This window comes from Microtus oregoni, unplaced genomic scaffold (genome assembly GCF_018167655.1).
Source record: "Microtus oregoni isolate MIOR12 unplaced genomic scaffold, Mior012 000029F_ref0000214, whole genome shotgun sequence".
In the NCBI taxonomy this organism is placed as follows: Eukaryota; Metazoa; Chordata; class Mammalia; order Rodentia; family Cricetidae; genus Microtus; species Microtus oregoni.
The window spans coordinates 17,258,385-17,282,132 of NW_024543088.1; the positions used below are offsets into that span (position 1 = coordinate 17,258,385).

At 48.4% G+C, this 23,748-nt stretch overlaps 2 protein-coding genes and 1 long non-coding RNA gene across 6 annotated transcripts in view; 2 read left to right on the plus strand and 1 right to left on the minus strand.

Annotated features, from left to right (window-relative positions):
- Spidr (scaffold protein involved in DNA repair) overlaps positions 1 to 18,014 on the plus strand; it is a 228,473-nt gene extending 210,459 nt beyond the window's left edge. For all 4 annotated transcript variants that reach the window (XM_041677878.1, XM_041677879.1, XM_041677881.1 and 1 more), the window contains 4 exons: positions 9,863 to 9,956; positions 12,137 to 12,248; positions 12,546 to 12,599; positions 17,465 to 18,014. In XM_041677878.1, coding sequence (XP_041533812.1) covers positions 9,863 to 9,956; positions 12,137 to 12,248; positions 12,546 to 12,599; positions 17,465 to 17,611 — 407 coding nt within the window. In that variant the 3' untranslated portion in view covers positions 17,612 to 18,014. The remainder of the gene's footprint in view (positions 1 to 9,862; positions 9,957 to 12,136; positions 12,249 to 12,545; positions 12,600 to 17,464) is intronic.
- A 753-nt stretch (positions 18,015 to 18,767) lies between these two features.
- On the minus strand, positions 18,768 to 20,013 carry Cebpd (CCAAT enhancer binding protein delta). Its single transcript, XM_041677882.1, has one exon. It carries the CDS (start codon positions 19,902 to 19,904, stop codon positions 19,098 to 19,100), a length of 807 nt encoding a protein of 268 aa, XP_041533816.1. The 5' UTR covers positions 19,905 to 20,013; the 3' UTR covers positions 18,768 to 19,097.
- A 121-nt stretch (positions 20,014 to 20,134) lies between these two features.
- On the plus strand, positions 20,135 to 23,460 carry LOC121464784. Its single transcript, XR_005976562.1, has 3 exons — positions 20,135 to 20,624; positions 22,782 to 22,857; positions 23,356 to 23,460. It is a non-coding gene; the product is annotated as an uncharacterized LOC121464784 (long non-coding RNA).
- The last annotated feature ends 288 nt before the right edge of the window (positions 23,461 to 23,748 follow it).

Genomic DNA, 23,748 nt, shown 5'->3' on the forward strand with positions numbered 1-23,748 from the left:
TGATAGACCAATGGCGAAGAATGGAGAGAGGTACCAAGAGGAAGCTGAAGGACAGCTAGCTGTCAAGAGTATAGTCTGCTGTGCACAGAAGTGGGCAGCTTCATTAGTGACAAAGTCACAAACATAGCGGTCTGCACACTCAGAGAACACCCTGTAATGATAGCATAAGGAGTGGTTGAAAACTAGCTTTGAAGACCGGAGGGGACACGGTCTGGATTCCCCCCTGTAGGTACAGGGCCCAGAAAGACAAATAATGCAGCCACAGAGAAGTAAACAGAAGACAAACAGAGCAGAGGGTTTCATTAGGAAGAGTATTGATGGTATTGCCTAATTACTGATCAAGAGGGAGCATACGTGCAGAGAGAAGCTTCACTTGCTCAGAGTACTTTAATATGTTCACAGCATTGTACAAGCATCACTATAATGTTGGAACAAAACAAGCAAACCAAACCGTGGTACATGCTGCCTGCCACACCCTTAAGAAACTGTCAGTCTGCTTTCTGCTTCTGTGGCTTTCCTGTTCTGGACTATTTGCTGTTGCAGGATCTCCATAGCCTTTGAGGTGCTCCTGTCCTCTGTGCTGAGGGTGGGTGGTAGTTGCAGGTGTGCACCTCCATGCCGACTTTGTTGTTTGTCAGACATTCTCTTTCGTATATTCACATGTACGCCTGGAGCCTGGGAATGTCTGAAGAGGGTGTTGGATGTCCCGAAACTAGAGGGATAGGTAGTTGTGAGCCACTTTAATATGGTTGCTGAGAACCAAACCCAGGTCCTTTGCAAGATCAGCAAGTGCTCATACCCATCTCTCCATCCACTGGTTATTCTTTTAATAAGATGTCCTACTGTAGCCTGAACTGTTTGTAACTCACTGTGTGGCCCAAACTAGCCTTAAACTTAAGATCCTGCTAGTTCAGCCTTGCAGCTACAAACCGCTACACTCAGCTCCAGGCTTCCATTTTCATTTTCCGTCACCATTATCACACGCGTATGTGCATGTAGCATGTCCACCTATGGAGGTCAGCTCTGTGGCGTCAGTTCTCCCTGTGGTGGAACTCGGATCGTCAGGCTTGCACAGCACTTACCACACTGAGGCGCCCGTCTCCTTGACCTGGCTTCTGTTTCTCAAGTGATTAAGTGTACCTTATGACCCAGGATGTGGTCTTTTGAAGTGAATGTTCTCTCTAAGCATAAGAATGTGTTTTCCTGCTGCTGGATAAAAATATCAGCTATTCAGTTCAGTCAGTAGGAGTGTTGGTTTGAGGTTATGCTTGTGAATTTATTGTTCCTACAAGTTCCATCTCTCTGTTCCATATGTGTTTTGTTTTATTTTATTTTATTTTAGCCTCACTAATATCGCCCTGATAGAGCTGGAACTTTATAGACCATTCTGGTCTTGAGAGCCACCGATTCTGCCTCCCAATTAAAGGCATTCACCTGGTTCTTCATGTATTTTGATGCTTTGCTGGGTGCATATACGTTAAAGAATTGACGCTATTATTGTTACATAACAATTATTTTTGGCCCCAGTAATTTTCAGGACTCATTGCCCTGTCTGAAATAAAAATTACTGTGGCATGCTCTTACTAGACTTAGCATTGGGTTATGTCCTGCTCTCTCCCTTTATGCATTGATCGTTTCTTTTAGATAGCATGTAGTTGGTTCTTGTTTTTGTCGATGCTAATAATCTGCCATTTAACTTGTATAGTAAGATCATTCATTAGCATTTGAAAGGATTAGTGTTGTAGCTGATTGATACAGCTTTTCCAATGTGTTACTCCTGGATCCTTTTCCTACTCTATTTCTAGGTTGTTGTGTTGTTGCTGTTTTCCCATTTGCATTGAGCATTCAGTGTATTCTATTTCCTTTCAGTATTTCTGTTTTTTTTAAGACTTAAACTCTTACCTGGACATGGTACTGCACGCCAACATAAGCTGCATAGTGAAACTCATAAAAATTAAAATGAAGTAGAGTCTTTTTAAAAGGTACTAGTGGTTGTCCTAGAGTTTCTGGTAAACAATTACAAAACTCGGGTCTGCTTTTAGATGGCACCGCTGTCCTGTTTCCTGTGAAAATGTTACTAGCCAAGCATGGTGGTTCATGCTCGTGGTCTGCACTTGAGAGGCAGAGGCATTAAAGTCACCCTATGTTTGAGAGCTGATCCACATTAGCTAGTCAGGGCTATATGGCAAGACTTGGTACCAGAAAGCAAGCTATGCACACACCCAGTTACACCACTACTGTTCTTTATCTTGCCCATAGGTGTAAGTATTGAATACATGTTATTGTCAGTTTTGAAAACCTATTAAGTCAAAAATACTTTGCTTGTCAATTTAATTTCATAGATGGTATGTTTCCTATAGACATTTTCTGACATTTTCCTCCCATCTCCTCATTCTCTAGTAACATTCACTGTGGATTTCGTCTGTTTCCTGGCCATCTCCAAAGGTGTCCTGCAGGCCTGTGGTGGACAAGCCCAGTGTGTAAACACATTGTCATGGAACAGGTTACTGCCAGGTTCCCTGAGAAGAGAAAGCAAAGTAACAAAGATTGTCTCTACCTGCCAGGAGGGGTGCCCTCAGTACAGTGATGGTAGAGAGTAGACTGACCCTGCCAGCTGTCCGTGGCCTCCCAAAGGCTGGTAGCTGACCTCAGGGACAAAGTCACACAAAGCTGGTCCGCACTGCTCTATGACAGCAGTGCCCCTTCTTGGGTTATTCACTGTCTTGCCCTGCTGCCTCCAGGCCCAGAGACTCTCAGATAGGACTTGTTCTTGGTGTAGTTCCTTCTTCACATCTACCCTTTGAAGGTCCCTCTGTAAAAAGATGGTCTAATAGCTAATATATAGCCTTCCCCGAGCCTATCTCTGAGAGATTTCTGTGTATCAGCCAGAGTAAATAAAGACTTTTTAGCAGTGAGTGCAAGAGATGAGGCAGGCTTTCCTTTCAACACTCATGTAAAATTATTATACCAACTGCTTAGTGGTATACTTCCATCCAGCCCTCAAATCTGGCTTACGACTGTATGCATGAGATGATCTCCAGGGCCTATAAACTGCAGATAGACTGCATGTCGTCAGCTCATGCCATATTCTCTAACTAATCCCACGGAAAGTCAGATACCTGAGTAAAGCGGAGCTTGGATTAGTAGCAGCCTGCTTTTAGTGGTCCGTTTTCAGAAAGGAGTTGGGAGTAAGCCTGAGAGCTTGCCTTGGGCTCCATTCTCAGTGCTGCAGGAAACTTGGGCTGCAAGAAGGCCAGAGCACAGGTGTCCACTGCTGCTTGAGATGTTACCTAATGTCTCCCTTTGGACTCCTGCTGTGTCTCCACAGCTAAGGAGCTACTAGGAGAGAAGAACCCATTTTCAAGGGTGTAGCCTCTGATGTAGCCAACCTTTAGTAAAACGTCACGTGTTCCAGAGCGCATGGCAGCACAAACTACATGATGTAGGGAGACATGAAGCTGACTGGATAGGGAGGAAAGGTGGAATGAGGGGTGGATAAGATAAAAGTACATGGTTTCAAATAGCCAATAGAAATGAAAAATACTTCACTGTTTTTCATCCATTCGACAGACGTTTGATTATATTTACAAGACAGTGTCATTAGTTGAGGCAGGTTCTTCAAAATTGACCTATTCTTATTTTTTAGAAGTCATTTAAGTTTGTACTGTATGAACGTATTTTAATAAACCAAGTCTTCTAGTTCTCGTGTAATTCTGCTTCACTGCCTGTAAATGCTGTTTCCTGGTGCTTGTTCTAATGGAGAATGACATTTTGCTTCAAAAATGTGAATGGGGGTAGGGGATATACCTCTGAAGTGAAATGTTTGCCGCATGCTAGGTTTGATCACCAGTACAAACAAGAACTAGAAGATAAAGATGTAGAAGAAGAGAAGGGGCAGGAGGGGTGAATTCCTTCTCTGGTTTTGGAAATTCAGCCACCTCTTACTTGTTCTTTTGATATCAAAATGACTGTAATTTGACAAGGATGGTCTGAAGTACACTAGTACATCCAGGGGACATCTTCATCTCTACTGTGTACTGACAACCTCATGGCTGTATTGCTTACCTAGTCTTGGTCCTGTTCCGTCAGCCTGCATACCTAGCTCACTCCCCTGACTCTTGAGCCAGCTCCTGGGCCGCATTCTTCAGGGGCCTGTCCCAGTTTAGACTTTATCTTCTGGTGTTTGTACTCAGTGTTTATCTGTTTCACCTCCCTTCTTCCCCAACTGGACTGATCATGTGACAGTAGAGACTTTATATTCCATGCTGTGATGGTTTGAGTGAAAATGGCCCCATAGACTCACAGGCAGTGGCACTATTAGGAGGTGTGCCTGATGGAGTAGGTATGGCTTTGTTGGAGGAAGTATGTCCCGGGGGGTGGGATTCCAAGTCTTTGATGCTCAAGCAAGTCCCAGTGGCACAGTCTCTTCCTGCTTCTCTACAGGTACAGATGTAGAACTCAGTCTCTCTCCAGCACCATGTCTACCTGCATGCCACCATGCTTCCTACCATGACACTAATGGACTAAACTTTTAAACCTATGAACAAGCCCCAAATAAATGTTTTTCTTTTTACAAGAGTTGCCATGGTCATGGTGTCTCTTCAGAGCAGTAAAAACCCAAACTAAGACAGAAGTTGGCACCAAGGACTGGGGTATTGTTGTGATAGACCTGACCATGATTTTGTTTGGAGGAATGTGGACTTTGGGAGTTTGGATTAGAAAAGCAGTTGAAAGCTTTAAGTGGGGCTTAATTGGCCATCCCAGTAGGAGCCTGGAAGGCAGTGGTGCTGAGGGTGATTTGAACTGTGGGGATCTGGATCAAGAGGTTTCAGAGAGCCGGGCGGTGGTGGCGCACGCCTTTAATCCCAGCACTTGGGAGGCAGAGGCAGGCGGATCTCTGTGAGTTCGAGACCAGCCTGGTCTACAAGAGCTAGTTCCAGGACAGGCTCCAAAACCACAGAGAAACCCTGTCTCGAAAAACAAAAACAAAAAAAAAAAAGAGGTTTCAGAGGAGAATATTTGTATGTGGCCTAGAGAGTGTTCTTGTGTTATTTTGGCTAAGGACATAGCTGCGCTTTCCCCTTGTCTGAATTGTCTGACTGTGACTAAATTGAAGAGTTTTGGATTAATGACATTAGCAGAGGCGATTTCAAAGCAACCTAGTATTGACTTTATTACGTGATTATTATGGTTACTGTTAATGCAGATCTATAAAGAAAAGGAACAAGTTGAGCAAAGAAAAATACATAATGTACAGTACAAGGAGTAAAGGGGCACAAGGAAGTGGAAAGGTGCTAAATCCTGTGCTCAGGGAAATAAAGCAATCAAAGAAAAGCCTGGTGTTAGTAGAATAAAGGGAGTGGCAACCTCAGTGCAACACCCTCCCCAGCTAAGCTCCCGGTCTGTGAGCAGAATTAAAGCAAAGTTTACTGCCAGGTGTTGGTGGTACACACCTGTAATCCTAGAACTAGAAGACAGAGATGGTAGATCTCTTAGTCTGAGGCCAGCCTGGTTTAGAGATTAAGTTTCAGGACAGCCAAGCTTGGGCAGTGAAGGAAACAATGGAAAACAGAAAATTGGTAAAGATATATTTGAAAAGAGGGGGCCATATTCCAGCCCCACCAAGCAGCAGAACTTGACAGGGGTGTCCCTGAATGGAGGCCTAGATAGGCCATTGTGTGAAGCTGCGAAGGTGAAGTCTGGATTGACTTGGAGACCCCAAGATCTTGGCAATGCCAGAGCCTAGGACACCTGCTGAGGAAAGCTGCTATCAGGGTGTGGGGCCAGCCCAGGAGGAAGAAGTGCGCTGCAGTCAACAAAGCTGAAAGGAACTGGAGATCTGAAGAGCACTTTGACATCAGACGTGGAGATAGAGTTCGGAGTTTGCCCAGCTGGGTTTCAGTCTTGCTTAGGTCCAGCATTTCCTCACTATGCTCCCTTTTGGAATGGTAATGTCTATCCTCTGCCATTATATGTTGGAAGTATGTAGTCTTGTTTTTTATTTTGACTTGACAGGGGATTACAGTTAAAAGATTACAGAGTCTCAGAAGAGACTTTGAATTTTGAGTTTTTGGACATTGTTGAGACTGTGATAGACTATGGGGACTTTTGGTGTTGGACTGAATGCATTTAGCATTGTGATATAGTTATATCCTATGGGGGCCAGGAGTGGAATGTGAAGTTTGGATGAAAATGGCCCCATAAGATCGCAGGGAGCAGCACTCTTAGGAGGTGTGGCCTTGCTGGAGAAGGGGTGACTTTGTTGGAGGAGATGTTTCACTGGGGTCAAGGCTTTGAGGACTCATATGCTCACAGCAGTCCAGTGTCTCATAGTCTCTTCTTGCTGCCTACGGATCCACATATAGAACTCTTGGTTCCTTCATCAGCACCATGTCTGTAAGTGTTACAGCTTTGATGGAAAGTTATTCTGGCAATGCAGAGCCAAGGAATATCACGGGTCACAGTAAGGGTAGCAGCTTACAGCCCTGCTCCTACGGGAATGTTTCCCCAGTGTAACTGCTCTGCTCCAGCAGGGGAGGGCTTCCCCAAAGATGTTATTACAGTTCAGCTCCAGTTCTGCTCAGTCCCGCTGAGTATAACGTCTCCACTCCGCTACAGTGAAAGTGTTACAGCCTTGCTCTGCTCAGCTCCGCCCAGGCTCCGTTTCTGCTCCTGTGAAAGGTCTCACCCACCCCTCACTCAGGAGATTTGTTGGGAGGGAAGAGTGGAGGAGGGTGACTGCCTCTGTCAGGATGGAGAAAGGCAGCAGCAGACTGAACAGGTGCAGGGTTTACATAGGGCTTCCTAGGGGTGGGGTTTTCCAGGGAGACTTTCAGTGTGGGAGTTGGTCAGATTTCAGTCCTTTGTTGAGCTCAGATTGGCTAGATCTCGTGAACAGGTATTGGTTAGTTTTCTGCTTATTTGGTCAGGGACAGATTTGGCTCTGGTTTCAGGGCCAAAATGTGTTCCTCTCACTGGCCCTTTTTAGCCTTTTGACTCTAATTTCAGGGCCAGGGCGTATTTGTTTGACTGACTGTGATTCTGTGGCCAAATTGTGTTCCTTTGGCACTGGTTTCAAGGCCAGAGTGTGTTTCTCTGGGTGCTGCATGTCTGACTCCACAGCTAGGGATTGGTGATCCTGTAATAGCAACTGGTTGAAAGTCTGGTTAGAAATCCTTTGGATCTGTTGTTGAAGGAGTCTAGACAAGAAGTTTCTAAGGCAGGATGCAACTAGTGAGATTAAGAAAAGGGGGAGAAGAGGGGCTAAGAAGTATCTTCCCGTTCCATATTGGACTATGCACTAGCCAGAGGCATCAAGCTGTCCCTCATGTTTTGAAGATCTGTCTGAAGTTGTTGGATCTTACCTTTTACTGTACCTGATTGGTTAACAGAAGCAATGTTCTTCCCCAAGAAAGAGACAAAGACCACTTCTCTGCTATTAGTAAATTTAATCTTCTCTGATTTTTGTAGTACTATGGTACTACAGGTACTACAAGGTCTATCTGATCCTGAAGGGTGAGGATAGTCTGAGCTACCTATTGGAAATCCTGGATGAATTGTGAGCAAAGCCAATGGTAAATGGGGAAGTAGTCAAGCCCGCTGCTCCAGTGGCTACACCTGCAGTTATGCCTAGAGCCGCCAGAAGGGGGTAGAACCTGAGTTGCTTGTTTGTCATCCATGCTGCTATAAACTCAGTGATGGGAACTGGCAAGGCTTCCTCACCAGGTCCCACCCCTAATTAGGAGAAAGGAACACCAGGATGTAAGTCCTACCACCTAGAAGGTAGGCAGTGGTACACTTGTGTGCCACAGAGAATCAAGGCATTGTGAATGCTTTGGCAGAAGGGCTGGGTTGTAGTACTAAGGGTTATGGTATTATTGCAGTCTGCAACACCAAAGAGAGAAGCGTGGGAGAGATGAGGTATAGTAGTGATATTTGGCTCAGAGCAATTTACCAGTGACAAGTTAGGAGAATCTAGTAAGACAATGGGAGGGGGCACAAATGGTGATTGTGAGTTTGACCCAGGAGGGACACACAACCAGCATTCTTATAAGCAGTCAGGCAAGACACTATTCAACAGCTGAAATGCAGAGGTTAAGATTTGAAACAAGAGATGGTGTGAGAGGGAGGTAGAATCGGTATCATCAAGAAGGGATATTAGGGATGGAAGGACTTTGAGGAGCTTTGGACCAATGCTTCTACTGTGTTGATACCTGGGGGCTTAAAGAGTGGGATGTGTGCCCTCTGTATTGGGACCATGCCTGATGGGCGGCTATAATACGTGCTATAGTAGAGTTTACCAATGGGGTGCCATGGGTCTTTAATTAGAATGTTAAAAAATTCCCCACTCTGCATAAAAGATAAACAGAGTGCCTTCCTGAATATGCATTATCTCTTACAGGACCAATAAGGGCAGCCTCCATAAGTTTCTGCCCGGTGTCGACGGTAATTTCTAGTTTGATCATAGAGAAAGCAGGCATGGGGCAGGTGTTTCAGAAGTGGATTTGGGTCTTATAGGGATAGGTATGTTTGCAAATGACGTGAGCAGTGTCCAGACCCCAGCATGGGAGTGGTCTGAGTGCCCTGCGGAGTTAGGCTTCCTGAACCTCAGATCTCCATGTAGAATTCACTCTTGATGGGTGTGGGCAAGAAGAAGTAAGAGAAAAAGTGGACATGACCCAGTAGGGTCGGCCTAGGTCTTGGCATTCTTCTGAGACCGGGCCTGGGTATTTTCTTAAACTTAGGAGAACGAGGTCCTGTTGGGGTTGAGATGTAAGAAGGGGGATTATCTTTAGCCGATGGTATAAAGGTTTGAGACGAGAAAGATTAATCCAGCGAGGGAAACCCTTGATCTTAGTGCAGTTGGGGTGGTAAAGATGACCCTGAAAGGGCCTGTCCATTCTGGAGAAAGAAGAGGGGGATTGTGTCCTGGAGGAGAGAGGCGAACTAAGTCCCCCGATGTTAACTGAAGAGAGAAGGGAGGGGCTGAGTCAGTGATGGTGGGTGGAGTTCCAAAGAAGAGAGCTAAGACAGTGTGACAAGGGGGTGAGAAGGTGATCAGGGAGAGGTGATGCTGAGATAGGAGACCAGGGGGCATAATCAGTCATCCATATATGAACTCAAAAGAAGAGACGAGGAGGGGCTTCTTTGAGTTTTAGAGAACGATCAGTTCGTTCACCTTTGCCTGAAGACTGGGAATATGGAATCACCATGGGATGTTAAGGGCTTTGGCTACAGTGTGCGAGATCTGAGAGGTTGGAACTCTGACATGGGGGACGATCTCCCTAAAAAGGAGATTGGAAACTGTCGGTGATCTTCTGTTAGTGGTGGGGAAAGCTTCTACCCACCCTGAGAATGTGCCCACCTTGACTGAAAGGTATCTGAAATGTCTGCACTGTGGGCATGTAGGTGAAGTCAAGCTGCCAGTCTCATCCAGGGAGAGAGCCCCTGGCTCAGTGAGTGGGGGAAGAGAGACTCCTATGCCCGGAAGTAGGATTAGAAGTTTGACAAATTTTGCAAGAAGCAGTGATCGTCTTTAGATAGGATAGATCCTCAGCAGTGGTCTGTAAATAGGTTTTGATAAAGCAAGACAAAGTCTGGCTGCCAGGGTGAAGGATCTGGTGCAGTCAGGATAGAATGTGCTGACTGTCTGGGTGCTGGAGACTGGACCTTAGTTCTTCGTGTTTGCACAGTGAGCCGTCTCCCCAGCCCTGTGACTGCATATGTTCTTAGTCACAGTCAGCAAGGAAACAGGAAAATCACAAAGGAAGGAACTAACAAACTAGTAAGAAGTAGAGCTAAGACAGGCGATTCCAGAGGCGAGGAGGTGGGTGAGTGGTGACTCCAGCCTTTCTTCTCCTAGGTGCTCTGGTTGGTGTAGGTGAGAACACTGCTTTCCTGTGGCCTGTGTGTGACCAGTGTGGCAATGGGAGATTGGAACAAAAGCCAGAAGATGGGTAAGGCTGCCTGAAACCCCTGGGGCCCAAAGAACACTGCAGTAACCCATCCCCAGGGTCCTGTGACCTTCTGTCCTACACATGGGTTCCCCATGCACAGAAGGGAACGCATTCTGCGGGACTTCAGGATAGAGACTGTGGTGTCTTTTTGCGGGTTTTCCACTGTATTTGCAGCTCTTCCTGACCTTAAAAGTGTAGAACTGAGCTTTGTGCTTAGCTCCTTCATTATTAGGAGAGGAAAGAAGTACAAGTGTGAACAGGTAAGACAGGCTGCATGGCATGTCCTAGAAGTCCTGCAGACTTTCCCGGGGACACAGCAGCTACACGGCATGTCCTAGAAGTCCTGCAGACTTTCCCGGGGACACAGCAGCTGCATGGCATGTCCTAGGAGTCCTGCAGACTTTCCCGGGGACACAGCAGCTGCATGGCATGTCCTAGGAGTCCTGCAGACTTTCCCGGGGATACAGCAGCTGCATGGCATGTCCTAGGAGTCCTGCAGACTTTCCCGGGGACACAGCAGCTGCATGGCATGTCCTAGGAGTCCTGCAGACTTTCCCGGGGATACAGCAGCTGCATGGCATGTCCTAGGAGTCCTGCAGACTTTCCCGGGGACACAGCAGCTGCATGGCATGTCCTAGGAGTCCTGCAGACTTTCCCGGGGATACAGCAGCTACATGGCATGTCCTAGAAGTCCTGCAGACTTTCCCGGGGACACAGCAGCTACATGGCATGTCCTAGGAGTCCTGCAGACTTTCCCGGGGACACAGCAGCTGCATGGCATGTCCTAGGAATCCTGCAGACTTTCCCGGGGATACAGCAGCTACATGGCATGTCCTAGGAGTCCTGCAGACTTTCCCGGGGACACAGCAGCTGCATGGCATGTTTGCAGACTTTTCCCAGAGGACTGTGAGCATCGTCTGTCAATAGACATTTCTCTTCTGTCCATTTTTATTACCCTTCTGGGCTGAGGTCAAGGCTAACTATTTTTCTTGGCTATGGTTTCTGTGCTATGATTATACCATGACCAAAAACAGGCTGAAGAGGAAAGGGTTTGTTTGGCTTACATATTGTAGTCCATCACTGAAGGAATTCAGGACAGAAATTCAAACAGGGCAGGAACCTCCAGTGCAGGGGACTGATGCTTATGGGCTTGCTCCCCATGGCTTGCTCAGCCTGCTTTCTTATAGAACCCAGGACCATCAGCTCAGGGGTGGCACAACCAGCAATGAACTGTGCCCTCCCATCAATCACCAATTGAGAAAATGCCCTTCTGCCTGCAGCCCAGTCTTAGAAGGCGTTTTCTCAATTGAGGCCCCTTCCTCTCAAATAACTGGTCTGTGTCCTGCTGGCATACAGCTAGCCAGCACACCTGTCAGTACTGTTTCTGTCTCTGCCTCCCAGTGGACTGTGTCACATCACAAAGAGTGTCCTCATCACTGGTCTGTTTCCTAGAAGCCAAGAGTGGGTGGACTGTGTCACATCACAAAGAGTGTCCTCATCACTTGTCTGTTTCCTAGAAGCCAAGAGTGGGACTGAGAGACGCTCAGCAATTGAGAGCGTGGGCTGCCCTCCAGAGGACCAGGCTGCGTTCCCAGCAGCTCACAGCCGTCTGTGACTAGTTACAGGGGCTCTGATGTTCTTTTCTGGCTCTTCAGGTGCCAGGAGTGTACGTGGTGGACAGAATACATTCAGGCCAAGCATCCATATACATAAAATAATTTTAAAAGAGACAAAGAGCATACATCTTATTGATGCCTACTTGGTTGTTGGCCTTGTGTGTACACAAGACACTTCTGCCTTATTTCAAAGAAGCAAGGCAGCGTGGATTCATGTGAAATCAGTGTGGGAGTGAAGAGGCCAGGGTTGATGAGCAAGTTTGCCCTGCTGGAGGGGTGAGCCCTTCACTTCCTGGAAGGCTGCGTTCCCCCCATATTCCTCATGAATAAAGGCCTCGTTGTGTACCCAAGGGTCCCCTCAGCAGCTCCCAACTGTCAATCCATCAGAATAGTCCAGTCCCTGACTGCTTTTGTCTGGTTCCAATAATTTAATTCTGACTGTAGAATTAGTGGGTCACTAAACACCTATGTTTAGAGGAATCTCTTTGCTGTAGGACTCTTCTGATGTGTTTCCCCCCCCCCCCCTCCTTGTTACTTACACTCCCATGTCCCCTCACACGCTAGGGGCCTCTTCTGTGGAGACTGTTCTCAACTGGTTGTGTCACCGTTTCAAAAGAGGAGCCTGCACGTCTTTCTGGACTGTCCCACGAGACCCAAGAGTACTGTAAAGGTCAAGGTAGGAAAAGGGACCTGGAGCTCATGCTTGATTCCGTGTGTCTACTTGAGACTGGAACAGGGTACATGTGTGTTCTTTTCTTTGCCTTGTGGCAAACTCTATGTGCCAAGAAGGAGATGTGGTAAGAGCTGCCTTCAGTTCGTAGGAAGGAGAAGTGGGGTCACCTACCACAGTTTCTCTATGTAGTGTTTGTTTGCAGTCAGCTTAGATTCAGTGTTATCCTCAGACAGGAGCACCTTGGGTGAGTGCTTGTCCCCTGCTGGGGTGTCACTGAGCCCCTCTTCCCTGTCACTGCAGCTGTTGGAGAGAAGTATTTCTTCACTGCTGATGTCTGCTGCCTCCACGGATGGGGTAAGTACGGGCGGGGTGGGGTGGAGCATGAGTGTGCCCTGTGCTCTTGGGCTTGTGTGCAGCTGCCCCTGTGTGTTCATCGACAACAAATCCTCCCACAAGAACACAAGACATCCATCTTGCCACCACCATGCAGTGTAGAATCGCAGGGTCAGAGCCTTCCTTGCTTGGAGATGGGATCCTTTTCAGATCAACCTTCAAACAGACCCTAGAAATCTTCCTCTGTGGCTTCTGCTAGAGACATACAGCCTGGGGACTAGAGCTTCTTCACGACTTCCCAGTCACAAGCAGAATGCCAAGGAAAGGCTCTTTTAAATTAGTGTGTGTGTGTGTGTGTGTGTGTGTGTTAGAGAGAGAGAGAGAGAGAGAGAGAGAGAGAGAGAGAGAGAGAGAGAGACAGTCTGTGAGAGGACAACTTGTAGGAATCCGGCATCTCCTCCTGCCCTGTGGTTCCCAGGGATTGACTGAACTCAGGTCATCAAACCTAATGGCAGACACCTTTGCCTACTGAGCCATCTCGCTGGCCCTGAGGCCTTTTTAGTTTATACTGCGGGATATTCTGGACTCTGAATAACTGAAAACATTGTTACTATTTCTCAGACCATTTGAGGTTGCCTGCCTTGAGAATTACTATATAATGAGACAGTAAACTGCAGCACGTGCCTCCAAGAAGAGAATTACTTTGTGAAATCGGTCCACACAGTGGAACTTCTGTTCTTCGAAATGCCATTTACCACACAGAAGCTTTAAGGACTCTGTAGGGGACTGAGGATGTAGCTCAGGTGGTGGCGTGCTTGGCTGGCACGCACAAGATCTGAGTGTGGTAGCACACAGCTGCAAGGTCAGAAGTTCAAGATCAGCCTTAGCTACATAGCAAGTCTGAAGCTAGCCTGTGTCTGCATGAAACCCTCCCTGTCTATAAATAAATGCACTGTAAGGAACTCACGGAATTGATAACCCAGAAAAGGGTGTCAGGGACCTGCTACCTGTGATGACATCAGTCCTATTAAGATGACCAGAGCAACCTTGGCTTCCAAACAGGAGTGCTTTCTTACTGGTCCCCATGACCCAATTCCAGCTTGAATGTGTGGAGTGTTGACCCTCCTATCAGGTTTCTCCTTAGCCCCTCCTGCCTGCCCCAGCCCCAGCCGAGACACAGAGCTACCACTAACCCTCCTTCATCTCAGCGAGCACTGTCAGGGTTTAAATGAAATCAGAAGACACATAAATAGACTGAGGATTGTTGGTCTGAGCTGTGGTTCTCAGCGCTGACTTCACAAGGTGCCAGTTTCTGTTCCCCTGGTATAAAACCGCCAGCCATACAGCTCTTTGGTGGCCTTGTACTCTGCCCTGGAACCTTCATCTGAGCTGCTGCTTTGGCAGCGAGTTAGAGCACACCGCTGACTTTCTCATACTGTGGAAGTCACAGTCACCGCGGCCTAAGAATTTCAAGGCCATTGCTCACCACAAGGATCCCACCATGGTAGCTTTTCCCTCTGCAGAAGGAACAGCTGGTGGTTGATAGTTAGCCAAGATGGGAAGCATGAGACAGAGACTTGAAGATCTTAGACTCCTTCACAGGGGACAGATAGCAGTGTCTATTGCTGAAATGTGTCTCCTGCCGTTTGGTCTTTATGGGAGGAAGATGAAACAGTGGATGATGCTGGACCAGGAGAACATGGAGACATTAGAGGTTTCCGGTGGGTGTAGGTGCTCAGGTGGGTGCTTGGGTAGGTGGGTCGTAGTTTGCTGAGTATGTCCTGTGGAGAAAGGTGGGGGACAGCGTGGAAAGTCCTGCTTCAGGGTGAATAACAAACCCTCAGCCATCAATAGCTACATTCTGTCCATGGTGCATCAGACTGATGCCTGCCCTCTGACTCAGTGGCCACCATGAACCCTGATGTCCCAAAAAGACAGTGTCTGGTACCTTCTGTAAGATAATGCCTCTTTGGGGATCAAAACACCAGGAAACACTGGCAGAAATCCTTCCTTTCTTCGGTTTCCTGCTGGCTGAGGTGTATTGTTTCTCCAGCACTTAACTTCTCAACCAGAATGCTCTAGTAGCTGAAAACGTCCTTGTAAGGCTTGCAAAGGCATGTGGGCATGTGTGTGGAAGTGCAGGGGTGCATGTGCTTGTGTATGAGTCTGCTCGGACACTGCCTGTGTGTGTGTGTGTGTGTGTATGTGTGTGGGTGCATATATGTGCGTGCATGTGTGTGTAGCTGTGCGTGCACTTGTGTACGAGGAGTCTACGTGGACACTGACTGTACATGCACATACTCTCCCCTATGGTTGCACACTTTTACATACATGTGCACAGATGTTAAATGAAATGACATGGAGGTCATAGCACTTGGTGTCACCTTTGTAGGTGCTCTAGATTCAGAGTCCACATCAATGGGCAAAGGACAAGCCATGCCATGAGTACATTTTAGCAAGCTCTCTACACCACCCCCTCCTCTGGTCTCTGTTCAACTTACCTCTGATCTGGAGTGGAGTCTGACAGACGATGGCAGACACAGCTGCAAGTCACCCACTCCAGACTCTGGGGGTTTCTGGGTGAGGATGCACATTTACAGAATCCCAGAGAATCCAGTTAGGGATCTCCATAAAAACCATACTCCCGTCCCTGAACCAAATGTACTGTTTCTGGTTACAATGCAGGAATGCGAAATGGTATGTGTTCGCTGTGGTCACACTGAGTGTGGAAGAAACAAGACTAACGTTATTGCTGTGTCTCACTAGTGACATTACAGGCGTGGGGTTGGAATCTGCTCCCTCGGCTTGTACATCTTTAAAAAGAGTAGAGACCCAGGGAGTTGACTGTAGCTCAGGAGAATAGTAGTTGCCCGGCATGCAGAAAAACTTGGGTTCAATCCAAGCACTGTCAGATTTTCTTAAAAAGACATGAAATTAAATGAGTAAATACTAAAAATCAGATGGACGCACATACACATTCATATGGACAGTTTATGAATTTGCTGATTGAATGTTTTAAATTCACAATGTTCATTTTTCAAAAATACATATGATTTATTAAGTCTATAGGTGATGGAGCTGAACCTAACATTTTACATAGAAATAATTTTTTACTAACCTTTATGAAATCCAAATTCCATATTTATGAGCTGGGCATGGTGTTTTACACCTGTAACTCCAGCACTTGAGAAGTAAGGCAAAAGAATCAGGAATTTAAGGGCATCCTCAGCCACATAGCAAGTTTGAGGTCAGCCTGAGTGAACTACATGGCATGAGACCTTGCCTCCAAAGAAAACAAAAAATTCATACTTTTACCAGAGGAATACATGGGAATGCCTGGGTCAGTTTTTCACACTTAAACAAGCATTGGGGAAGGAAAACAGTGAGAGACACTGGATGAACGCTTAGTTGTCCCCCTGGCATCCTCCTCCCGCCTGCCACCTGTTGATGACTGCTCCTGTGCTGGTGCTCTGTCCAGACCTCACCGTGGAGCAGGCCCTGGCCGCCTGCAGGGAACACCCGCCTCCCAGGGAGCCTCTGGCCTTCCTCTTCTCCTGCAGGTCTCATTTTTCCTGTGAGGCTTTTGAACTACACTGTAGACATTGCTTATTTTGTACTAAGGAATCCAAAACTTGTCAAAGTAATAAGTAAGCTACTGTAAGTAAGCTACTGATCCTCTACAAACAAAATATTCAGCCCTCTGCACACAGACAGACCATTCTGGGCTGCACTGGGATGCTTCATCTCTGTTCCATCAGCTGGTACCCTCAAGGCAGGGCTGCAGTCACAGAAGCCTCCCCAGTGAAGGCCCTTCGCCAGCTTCCTCATAGTGCCTGACTGGGCTGGCCACCCTTCCTAACTGAGCTTAGGACATCACTGTGGCCAGCCCAGACTTGGCCAAAATCTGTGTTGGCCATATTTTCTGTCCATCTCCTTGACCCAAAGGTCTTGACTATAGATGACCTAAATTCATATGTACAAAACTAAATCCTAGCCAGGCGATGGTGGTGCACACCTTTAATCCCAGCACTTGGAAGGCAGAGGCAGGTGGATCTCTGAGTTTGAGGCCAGCCTGGTCTACAAAAGCTAGTTCCAGGACATGCTCCAAAGCTACAGAGAAACCCTGTCTCGAAAAACAAACAAACAAAGAAAGAAAGAAAGAAAGAAAGAAAAAGAAAAAATGCTGAAGGGCTGTCCCCTACCTTGTGCAGAGGACAAGCAGGTCAGGGTGCTATCACACGGCAGTATCAGTCCCATCTCCAAGTGTGAGTTTTATTTTCAGTCCCACCCTCACCAAAAATGCTCTGAAGTTGGATCTGTAAAAGCCCAGACAAGGCACAGCCACACCAGACAGAAGCCCTGTGGCTCTGGACCTGTGTTTATGTCTGAAAATGAAATTTTCTCAAGATTAACTTTGTGAATAAAAACTCAAAGTCTGCACAGAAAGAAATGGTTAGCCCAATGAAACTCAAGAAGAAATGGAATCCGATTGAAGAGGGAAGTTTGGGGCAAGCACCAGGAAATCCTCTGACCAGAAGTGTTGCTAGATTGGGGAAGTGTCCCCAAAGGAAGTGGGAGACTTGCAAGCCAAAAGCCCAGCCCCCATGGAAGGACAGCACTTCCTGTGCTTATTGTCTTCCAAATCCTGTCCTGGGCCCCTTTATCCTGGCAGCCCGAACAGCCAAACTCAACATCAGAATAAAGCAGTAAAGTAGCTCGTTTGTTTCCTATAATAAAGGGGGCCTTTATAGTACACCCTCACCCAACCACCCCAGAAAACTGCCATTGGAAGGAAGGGCCTTTGCCCTGGCTGTGGCATTGTTGGGAACAGAATGTTCGGGAGTCCAGGACTGTTTGCTTTAACCAGCTTGCTTCTATCACTGCAGAGTTATGAAGTGAAGAATGTCCTTGGGAAGGAGATGGGACCTTTACTCTGCTTTGTCCAGTCCATCACCCCACAGCAGACCAGCTGTGTCACACTGGAGGAGATTGAGCTTCTGGATGCGGGAGGAGCCAACCACCCTCCTTCCTGACATCTGGGAACTTTGCACGGAGGGTGGGGGCTTGATTTGGGGAGCTATGTTAACGCCACAGAGTACTTCTATGGTTTTTAAGTTTAGTAGGTTTCTTTTTTCCTTGTAAATAGCTTAATAGGATGATTTTGTAAATTAAAAATCAAAATACCTTTATTATATTTTTAAATTACCTTCCTCTAAGTTTGAGAACATGTTCCTAAAGCTTGAGTATCTCTGTGATCTTCATTTTGCATTACTTAGGTAATATTACTGATTGATTAGGACATAGCTTTCAAGTATTTAAGACTCTACCCATGTGTGTACATTTTTTTTCTTTGTGGTATTTAATGTTAAAGCTTCAAGCAGTATCTCCTATTGAGATGTTGCTGTTCTGCTGTAATAAACAAATGTCCAACCCAAACACTCTGTGGTTCTAGTGTTCTTGAAACTGCCAGAGATGGCACTGTCACCCACACCATATAGCTGAGCTGTGTTAAACAAGTTTCTGTAGCTCACTCCAGCACACACCTGCCAGAGGGCAAAGTTCACACTCACAGTGACCCACCGTCCTGTGCTGGATCTGAATTACTAACGAAGCTACATATTTGAATCCTGAACTTATTTTTTTCTTCTTCACAGTAACATAATAACAAGGCCGTGTTCCTAAGACATGGTTTTCTTAGGAGAAAGGCACAGAGCTTTTTTTGGATTAAGCCCTCAAACATTACAATTAAAGGCGTCTGGGGCTGTCCCTTTTATATCCTACAATCTGACTTTTTCCTGGTGCACACTTTGAAAACTACACCATGTCCCCAGGATTGAGGAAAGTGAAAGCAAAGCCCACAGGCTAAGAGGAATCCGGTTTCTGGCTCTCTGGGGCTTTCTTCCACCCTCTCACAGCTATTCTCTGGCCAGCCCCAACCCAGTTCTGCACACTCGGGGATCGCACCTTAAAACCTAACATGGAGTAGCCATGCTTTCCCATGTCCCTTCCGCTGGCAATACAGAGCTTGAGGCCAACTCTGCCAGGCTTCCAAAGCAAGCAAACTCATGTCTCAAGTCTCCTTACCCCGTGTGGGCACCACACCTGGTCCTGTGGCTCCCAGGTGCTTGCTTTTCCCTGGTGAGGTCCCAGTACATTGTGTGCGAGAGAGACTGAATCTAGGAAGCTGCAGCGATTTAAATGCTTCTTTATTCTTACAAATATTGTAAAAATGAATATAAAAAGCATGCGCAGTCTCTTCCTCTTATCTACAAAAGTCTGTCAGAAAGTCTTCTCTTTCTACAAATGTACCTTAGCTGCGATGGTAATAAGACGTAGAAAACGCTACCATTATAAAAATAATTTAAGGGGGAAAGACTCATAGCTTCTCTCGCAGTCCAGTGTCCAAGCTGCAGCTTCCGGTCGCTCGCAACAAAACTGCAGCGGCTCTGGCGGCGTGTGCTCCTGGCCGTCGGGGGCTGAGGTATAGGTCGTTTGGAGTCTCTGAGCCCGGGCCGCGCGTTACCGGCAGTCGGCGCCGGTGGGCGGCAGGAAAGGCGGGCTGGGCAGCTGCTTGAAGAACTGCCGGAGACCGGCCAGGTCCCGCGTGAGCTGCTCCACGCGCTGATGCAGCTTCTCGTTCTCGGCCGACAGCTCCACCAGCTTCTGCTGCATCTCCTGGTTGCGGCGCTTGGCCTTGTCGCGGCTCTTGCGCACAGCGATGTTGTTGCGCTCGCGCCGCTGCCGGTACTCGGGGCTGCCGCGGTCCGGACCCCTCTTGCCCGCGCCCTTCTCTCGGACCGGGCCCGGCGCGAGGCTCGGCCCCGGGCTGCCCCGAGGGGGCTCGGGCGACGTGGGCGGTGTGGGCTGCGCCGGGGCCGGCAAGCTCACCACGGTCTGCGCGCACACGGCCACTTGCGCGGGCAGCAGGGAGCCCGGCGCGTCGCTGTCGCCCCAGTCGGGTTCGCGCTTGAGCGGGCCCCGGGCGGCTGCACCAGCGCCTGGGGGTCGCGCGGGGCCGCCGGGCAGCAGCTCCAGGCCGCCCGCGCCGGCCGCTTTGTGGTTGCTATTGAAGAGGTCGGCGAAGAGCTCGTCGTGGCACAGCTCCAGGGTGGGCACGGCGGCCATGGAGTCGATGTAGGCGCTGAAGTCGATGGCGCTCTCGTCGTCGTACATGGCAGGGGCCGTGGAGCCCGGCTCCCCCAGCTCCCCGGGCTCGGGCCCGCGGTCCGGTTTGCCCACTCTGCCCGGTTCGTAGAAAGCCGCGGGCTCCGTGGGCCAGGCTGCGCCGCGCGCGGGGCTGTCCAGGCTGAAAAGCGCGGCGCTCATGGCGGCGTCGGCCCGGCCTGGCGTCCGAGTTGGGCTGTCACCTCGCCGGACCAGGCGGCCGCCTTTTCTAGCCCCAGCTGACGCTAACGCCCCGCCCTGGCCCCGCGGGTCGGGGACCCGAGAGGGGTGGGACCGCCCGCGCTGCTGGGAACGACCCGCCCTCTGCCCGCACTCCCGGCCCTCCCTCCTTCCTGTTTGTGCGGTTTGGAGCCTACTTAGTGCTCTGAGCCTGGAGCGAAATGAAAATCAGGATTGGAGCCCCGACGCGCGCTAAGCGTGCCGCCTTCGGTCCCCACAGACGGCAGCCCGAGTCCGCGGGTGCGATCCTGGGCGCCTCCGCCGCGGGGCCGCGAGCCAACCTGGGGTCGGGGAGTCGGAGCCAGGAGTCGGGGTCCCCGGCTCAGCCCCCGCCCATCCCGAGCCAGCGCAGCCAACGGGCGTCTCCGGAACTTCGAACCCGCTGCAGTCGCACTTCTCGGGGCCACTGAAGATGGACGGACGGATGGACGGGACCTCCCCGCTGTCCTCAGAGCCACAGCAGAGTGGCGGCCACCCTGAACACGGGGCACCTGACAGCGCTCTTGTGCGCGCCGGCTTTCTTCCAGGTCTTTGAGGCTCTGCCACCTGCTGGTAGCAAAGTAGCTCGCTGTTTCTTTTCCTTGCTAATTGTTCCCCAAAGAGTTGTTAGTCTAAAGGAACTGTGGCTTTGCTGACAGAAAGGTAAGATGATACACCAATACCTATAAAGAGATGTGAAGTTGCCAATTCTTAAAACCGCATAAAAAGATGTGTTGCAAAATTCATGAAAAGATGGACATTACAATGCCAGCTACTCGGAGCGGAGGCCGTAGGGGTAGTTGAGAGTTCGTGTGCTTGAGTTCCCATCTCAAACGTCAAGAAATTCAAATTCAGGTGTGTCCTTCTTGCCCCTCTGCTTAACTTATCTCTCCCAGGCACCGGGTATTTTGACCAACATCAGCTGGTCCACCATCACATCCCCAGGAAAATCTTAATGATGGCCTGTGGAATATTTAATGGGTTTTCTGGAAAAGGGTAAACGCAGTTGAGAAGTTTAAAACGGTCTTGATGGGGAGAGGCAGGGAGGGGAGCAGAGAAAAAAATACAGAGCTCAATAATAATCGATTTTAAAAAAACGGTCTTAATGTTGATGTTAGAACTAATTACCTGTTCAGGTTAAAGCCAGCGTGGATGTGAGCTCATGCACATGCAGAGACAGAGCTATAACAACTTCTTGATTCTTAGCCCTGGAAGCCGTAGAAGCACGACAAAGGCCCTCTCTAATCACTTAGGGAACACTCCGTCCCTCATGGAGGCCTCCTTCCGAGGCTGTTTTCAGTGAGACACCTTCTGTTTCTGGTACTTGAGCCCACACTTAGGAATAACTGAATTGTGTTGACAAGACGGTGGGAGCTGATTAGAAGGCCACCGGCACCTTTGGGCTACACCTGAACGCTATGACTTCTGTCTTCAGAAACCCACCAGCCAGTGCATGGATGTGAAGCCCGCCTCCCACCCCACCATCCTTGTAGAAAGAGACAAAACAACCAAGCATGAATGTTTTGTGACATTTGAGAGCCATCAAAGGCCCCTTAAAAATAACAATGGAAGTGCTGCGACAGGTGTTTGAGATCCCTTCATGACTGTCCGCTAGCTCTCAAGGGTGCTGTGACAAATCCATCTTCCTGGTCGTCATTTAAACTGCTCTCAGCACACCTGTCAAGAAAGCCTTCTGGCTAGGATCCGTGATGTTGCCCATGTTCCCCGCCACGCTCACACATGGACCACAGTGGGCTCCAATGAAGCCCACTTCAGGAGACTAGCAATGCGGAGAGGGTTCTAGAGTCATGGAGCACCGTCAGAGCGGGGTCAGTCTGGTCACCCGGAATGGCCAGGTCTCCCCGAGACCCTGTCTGTGCATTTCACACACGCGAGAACAGCTCTCTGCGTTGAATACCCAAACGTGAGGCGTTTCACACACGCAAGAAGAGCTCTCTGCGTGGAATACCCAAACGTGAGGCATTTCTAACAGTCCTGGCTAAAACTAGAGACGAAATCGAGTCTGAAGAAAAGTAAAACTTAGTTGACATCAGTGCCCTCACAAATCAGATTATACACATAAAAATATTTTCATATTTCCAAACATATGTGTGTTTTGGAGGGAGAGGAAAGGAAGGAGGGGGCACATTATAGCATGCATTTGGAAGTCAGAGAACAGTCAAGGGTCAATTCTCTCTTCCCACCATGTAGGTTCCAGAAATGGAACTCAAGTTGCCAGGCTTGGGGGCAAGTGCCTTTACCCAAGGAAGCCATCTTGCCAGCCCCAAATTAGATGCTTTTTTAATAAGCCTTTTGCCCTAGAGCTAATTTTAACTATATTTTTCTATGTGTTGTGTCATAATTGTCTGGTTTATAAATATTATTTCTAAAAATGTGTTCTTTTCTAAATAAATCGTGAAGTTTGGAAAAAGGAAAGTCAGAGTCCCAAATAAAACCCATGGGATTAGGGTTGCTCATTTCTCATGCTTAGTAAGCCTGGGCTTTGTTTAAATCCACCCTAAGGACAGATGTGGTGGCACACACCTGTGATCCAACATTCAGGAAACACAGGCAGGAGGATTGTAGATTTGAAACCAGCTTGAACTACACATTGAGGTCATAAATCAAGAAGAGAAAGTTGTGATATGTGGCGATTTGAATAAAATTGGGTCACATGTTTAGAAACTTGGTCCCTACTTGGTAGAACTGTCTGGAGAGCATTAGGAGATGTGGCCTTGTTGGAGGAGGTGTGTCACTGTCTTTGAGGTTTCAAAAGACTCCAGTCCCTCCCAGCATTCTTTCTTTGTCTTCTACTTGCAGTCTGAGGTGCCAGCTCTTAGCTGTTCCTGATGCCATGCCTTTGCTCAGTCATCATGGACTTGAGTGCTCCAAAACGGTATGACCAATTAAAGCTATTTCTTTTGTAATTGCTTTGGTCAAACTCCCGCCAGGGAAGTAGGTAGGCTGGCTGCACCCCTCCTCCTGCTCCTTCAAATCCAGTCCCCAGTCAGCACCAGCTCTGTAGCAGAACACCTGCCATGGTCTCCCTTTCCTCTCTGACCCCATCCTCAGTGGATCAGAAAGACCTCCAACCTTCTTCCCCCAACGTGTCCCATTATCCCAGCTCCCAACACCAGCGGGCATCCGCTGTGGACACTCCAGCTGAGCAGAACAGGGACCCAAGCAAGCTAATGGCAGACCTTCACCACTCAGTCCTCTCCTCCACACCCAGTCCCCCAGCCTCAGAATACCTGCTACAGCCTTCCTCCGCTGCCCTCCTCCTCCTCAAACCTCCCAGCCCCCATCTCCAGCAGGCTCTTCAAGCTAACCCACACACTTCTGCCAAGGAAGCAGGGCGGCCGACTGTAGATTCTTCTCTCCTCTGCTCCTCCAGATCCAATCCCCCAGTCTCATCCCTGGCTCTACAGCAGATCTTCTGGAGTGACCTCTCTTCGCTGTCTACTCCCATGCCAAGGAGACTAAATAAACAGGACCCTGGTTGAATGCTTGCTTTCCTCCCTCTTGTGAACCCCCTCCAGCCCCTAGACTATCCCCAGTCCTAAGTCTCAGCTCCCAAGACCCAGAAGCACATTGTGCCTAGAACACCCAGTGGCCACACTCATCAGGTCCACAGAAAATCTTCCAAGCAACACACTCTCCTAAAAAACAAAAATCAAGGAAATAAACCAAGGAACAAAACACTAACCCAAAAAAGAAAAAAATCAGGGATTATCACCTAGAACTATAAGCTTCCCGATCCCAGATGCCTAGATGCCAACGTAGAAAT

What these genes read in the sequence shown, in the direction of transcription:
- Cebpd (XM_041677882.1), bottom strand. Translation starts at nt 19,904, where the DNA reads ATGAGCGCCGCGCTTTTCAGCCTGGACAGCCCCGCGCGCGGCGCAGCC.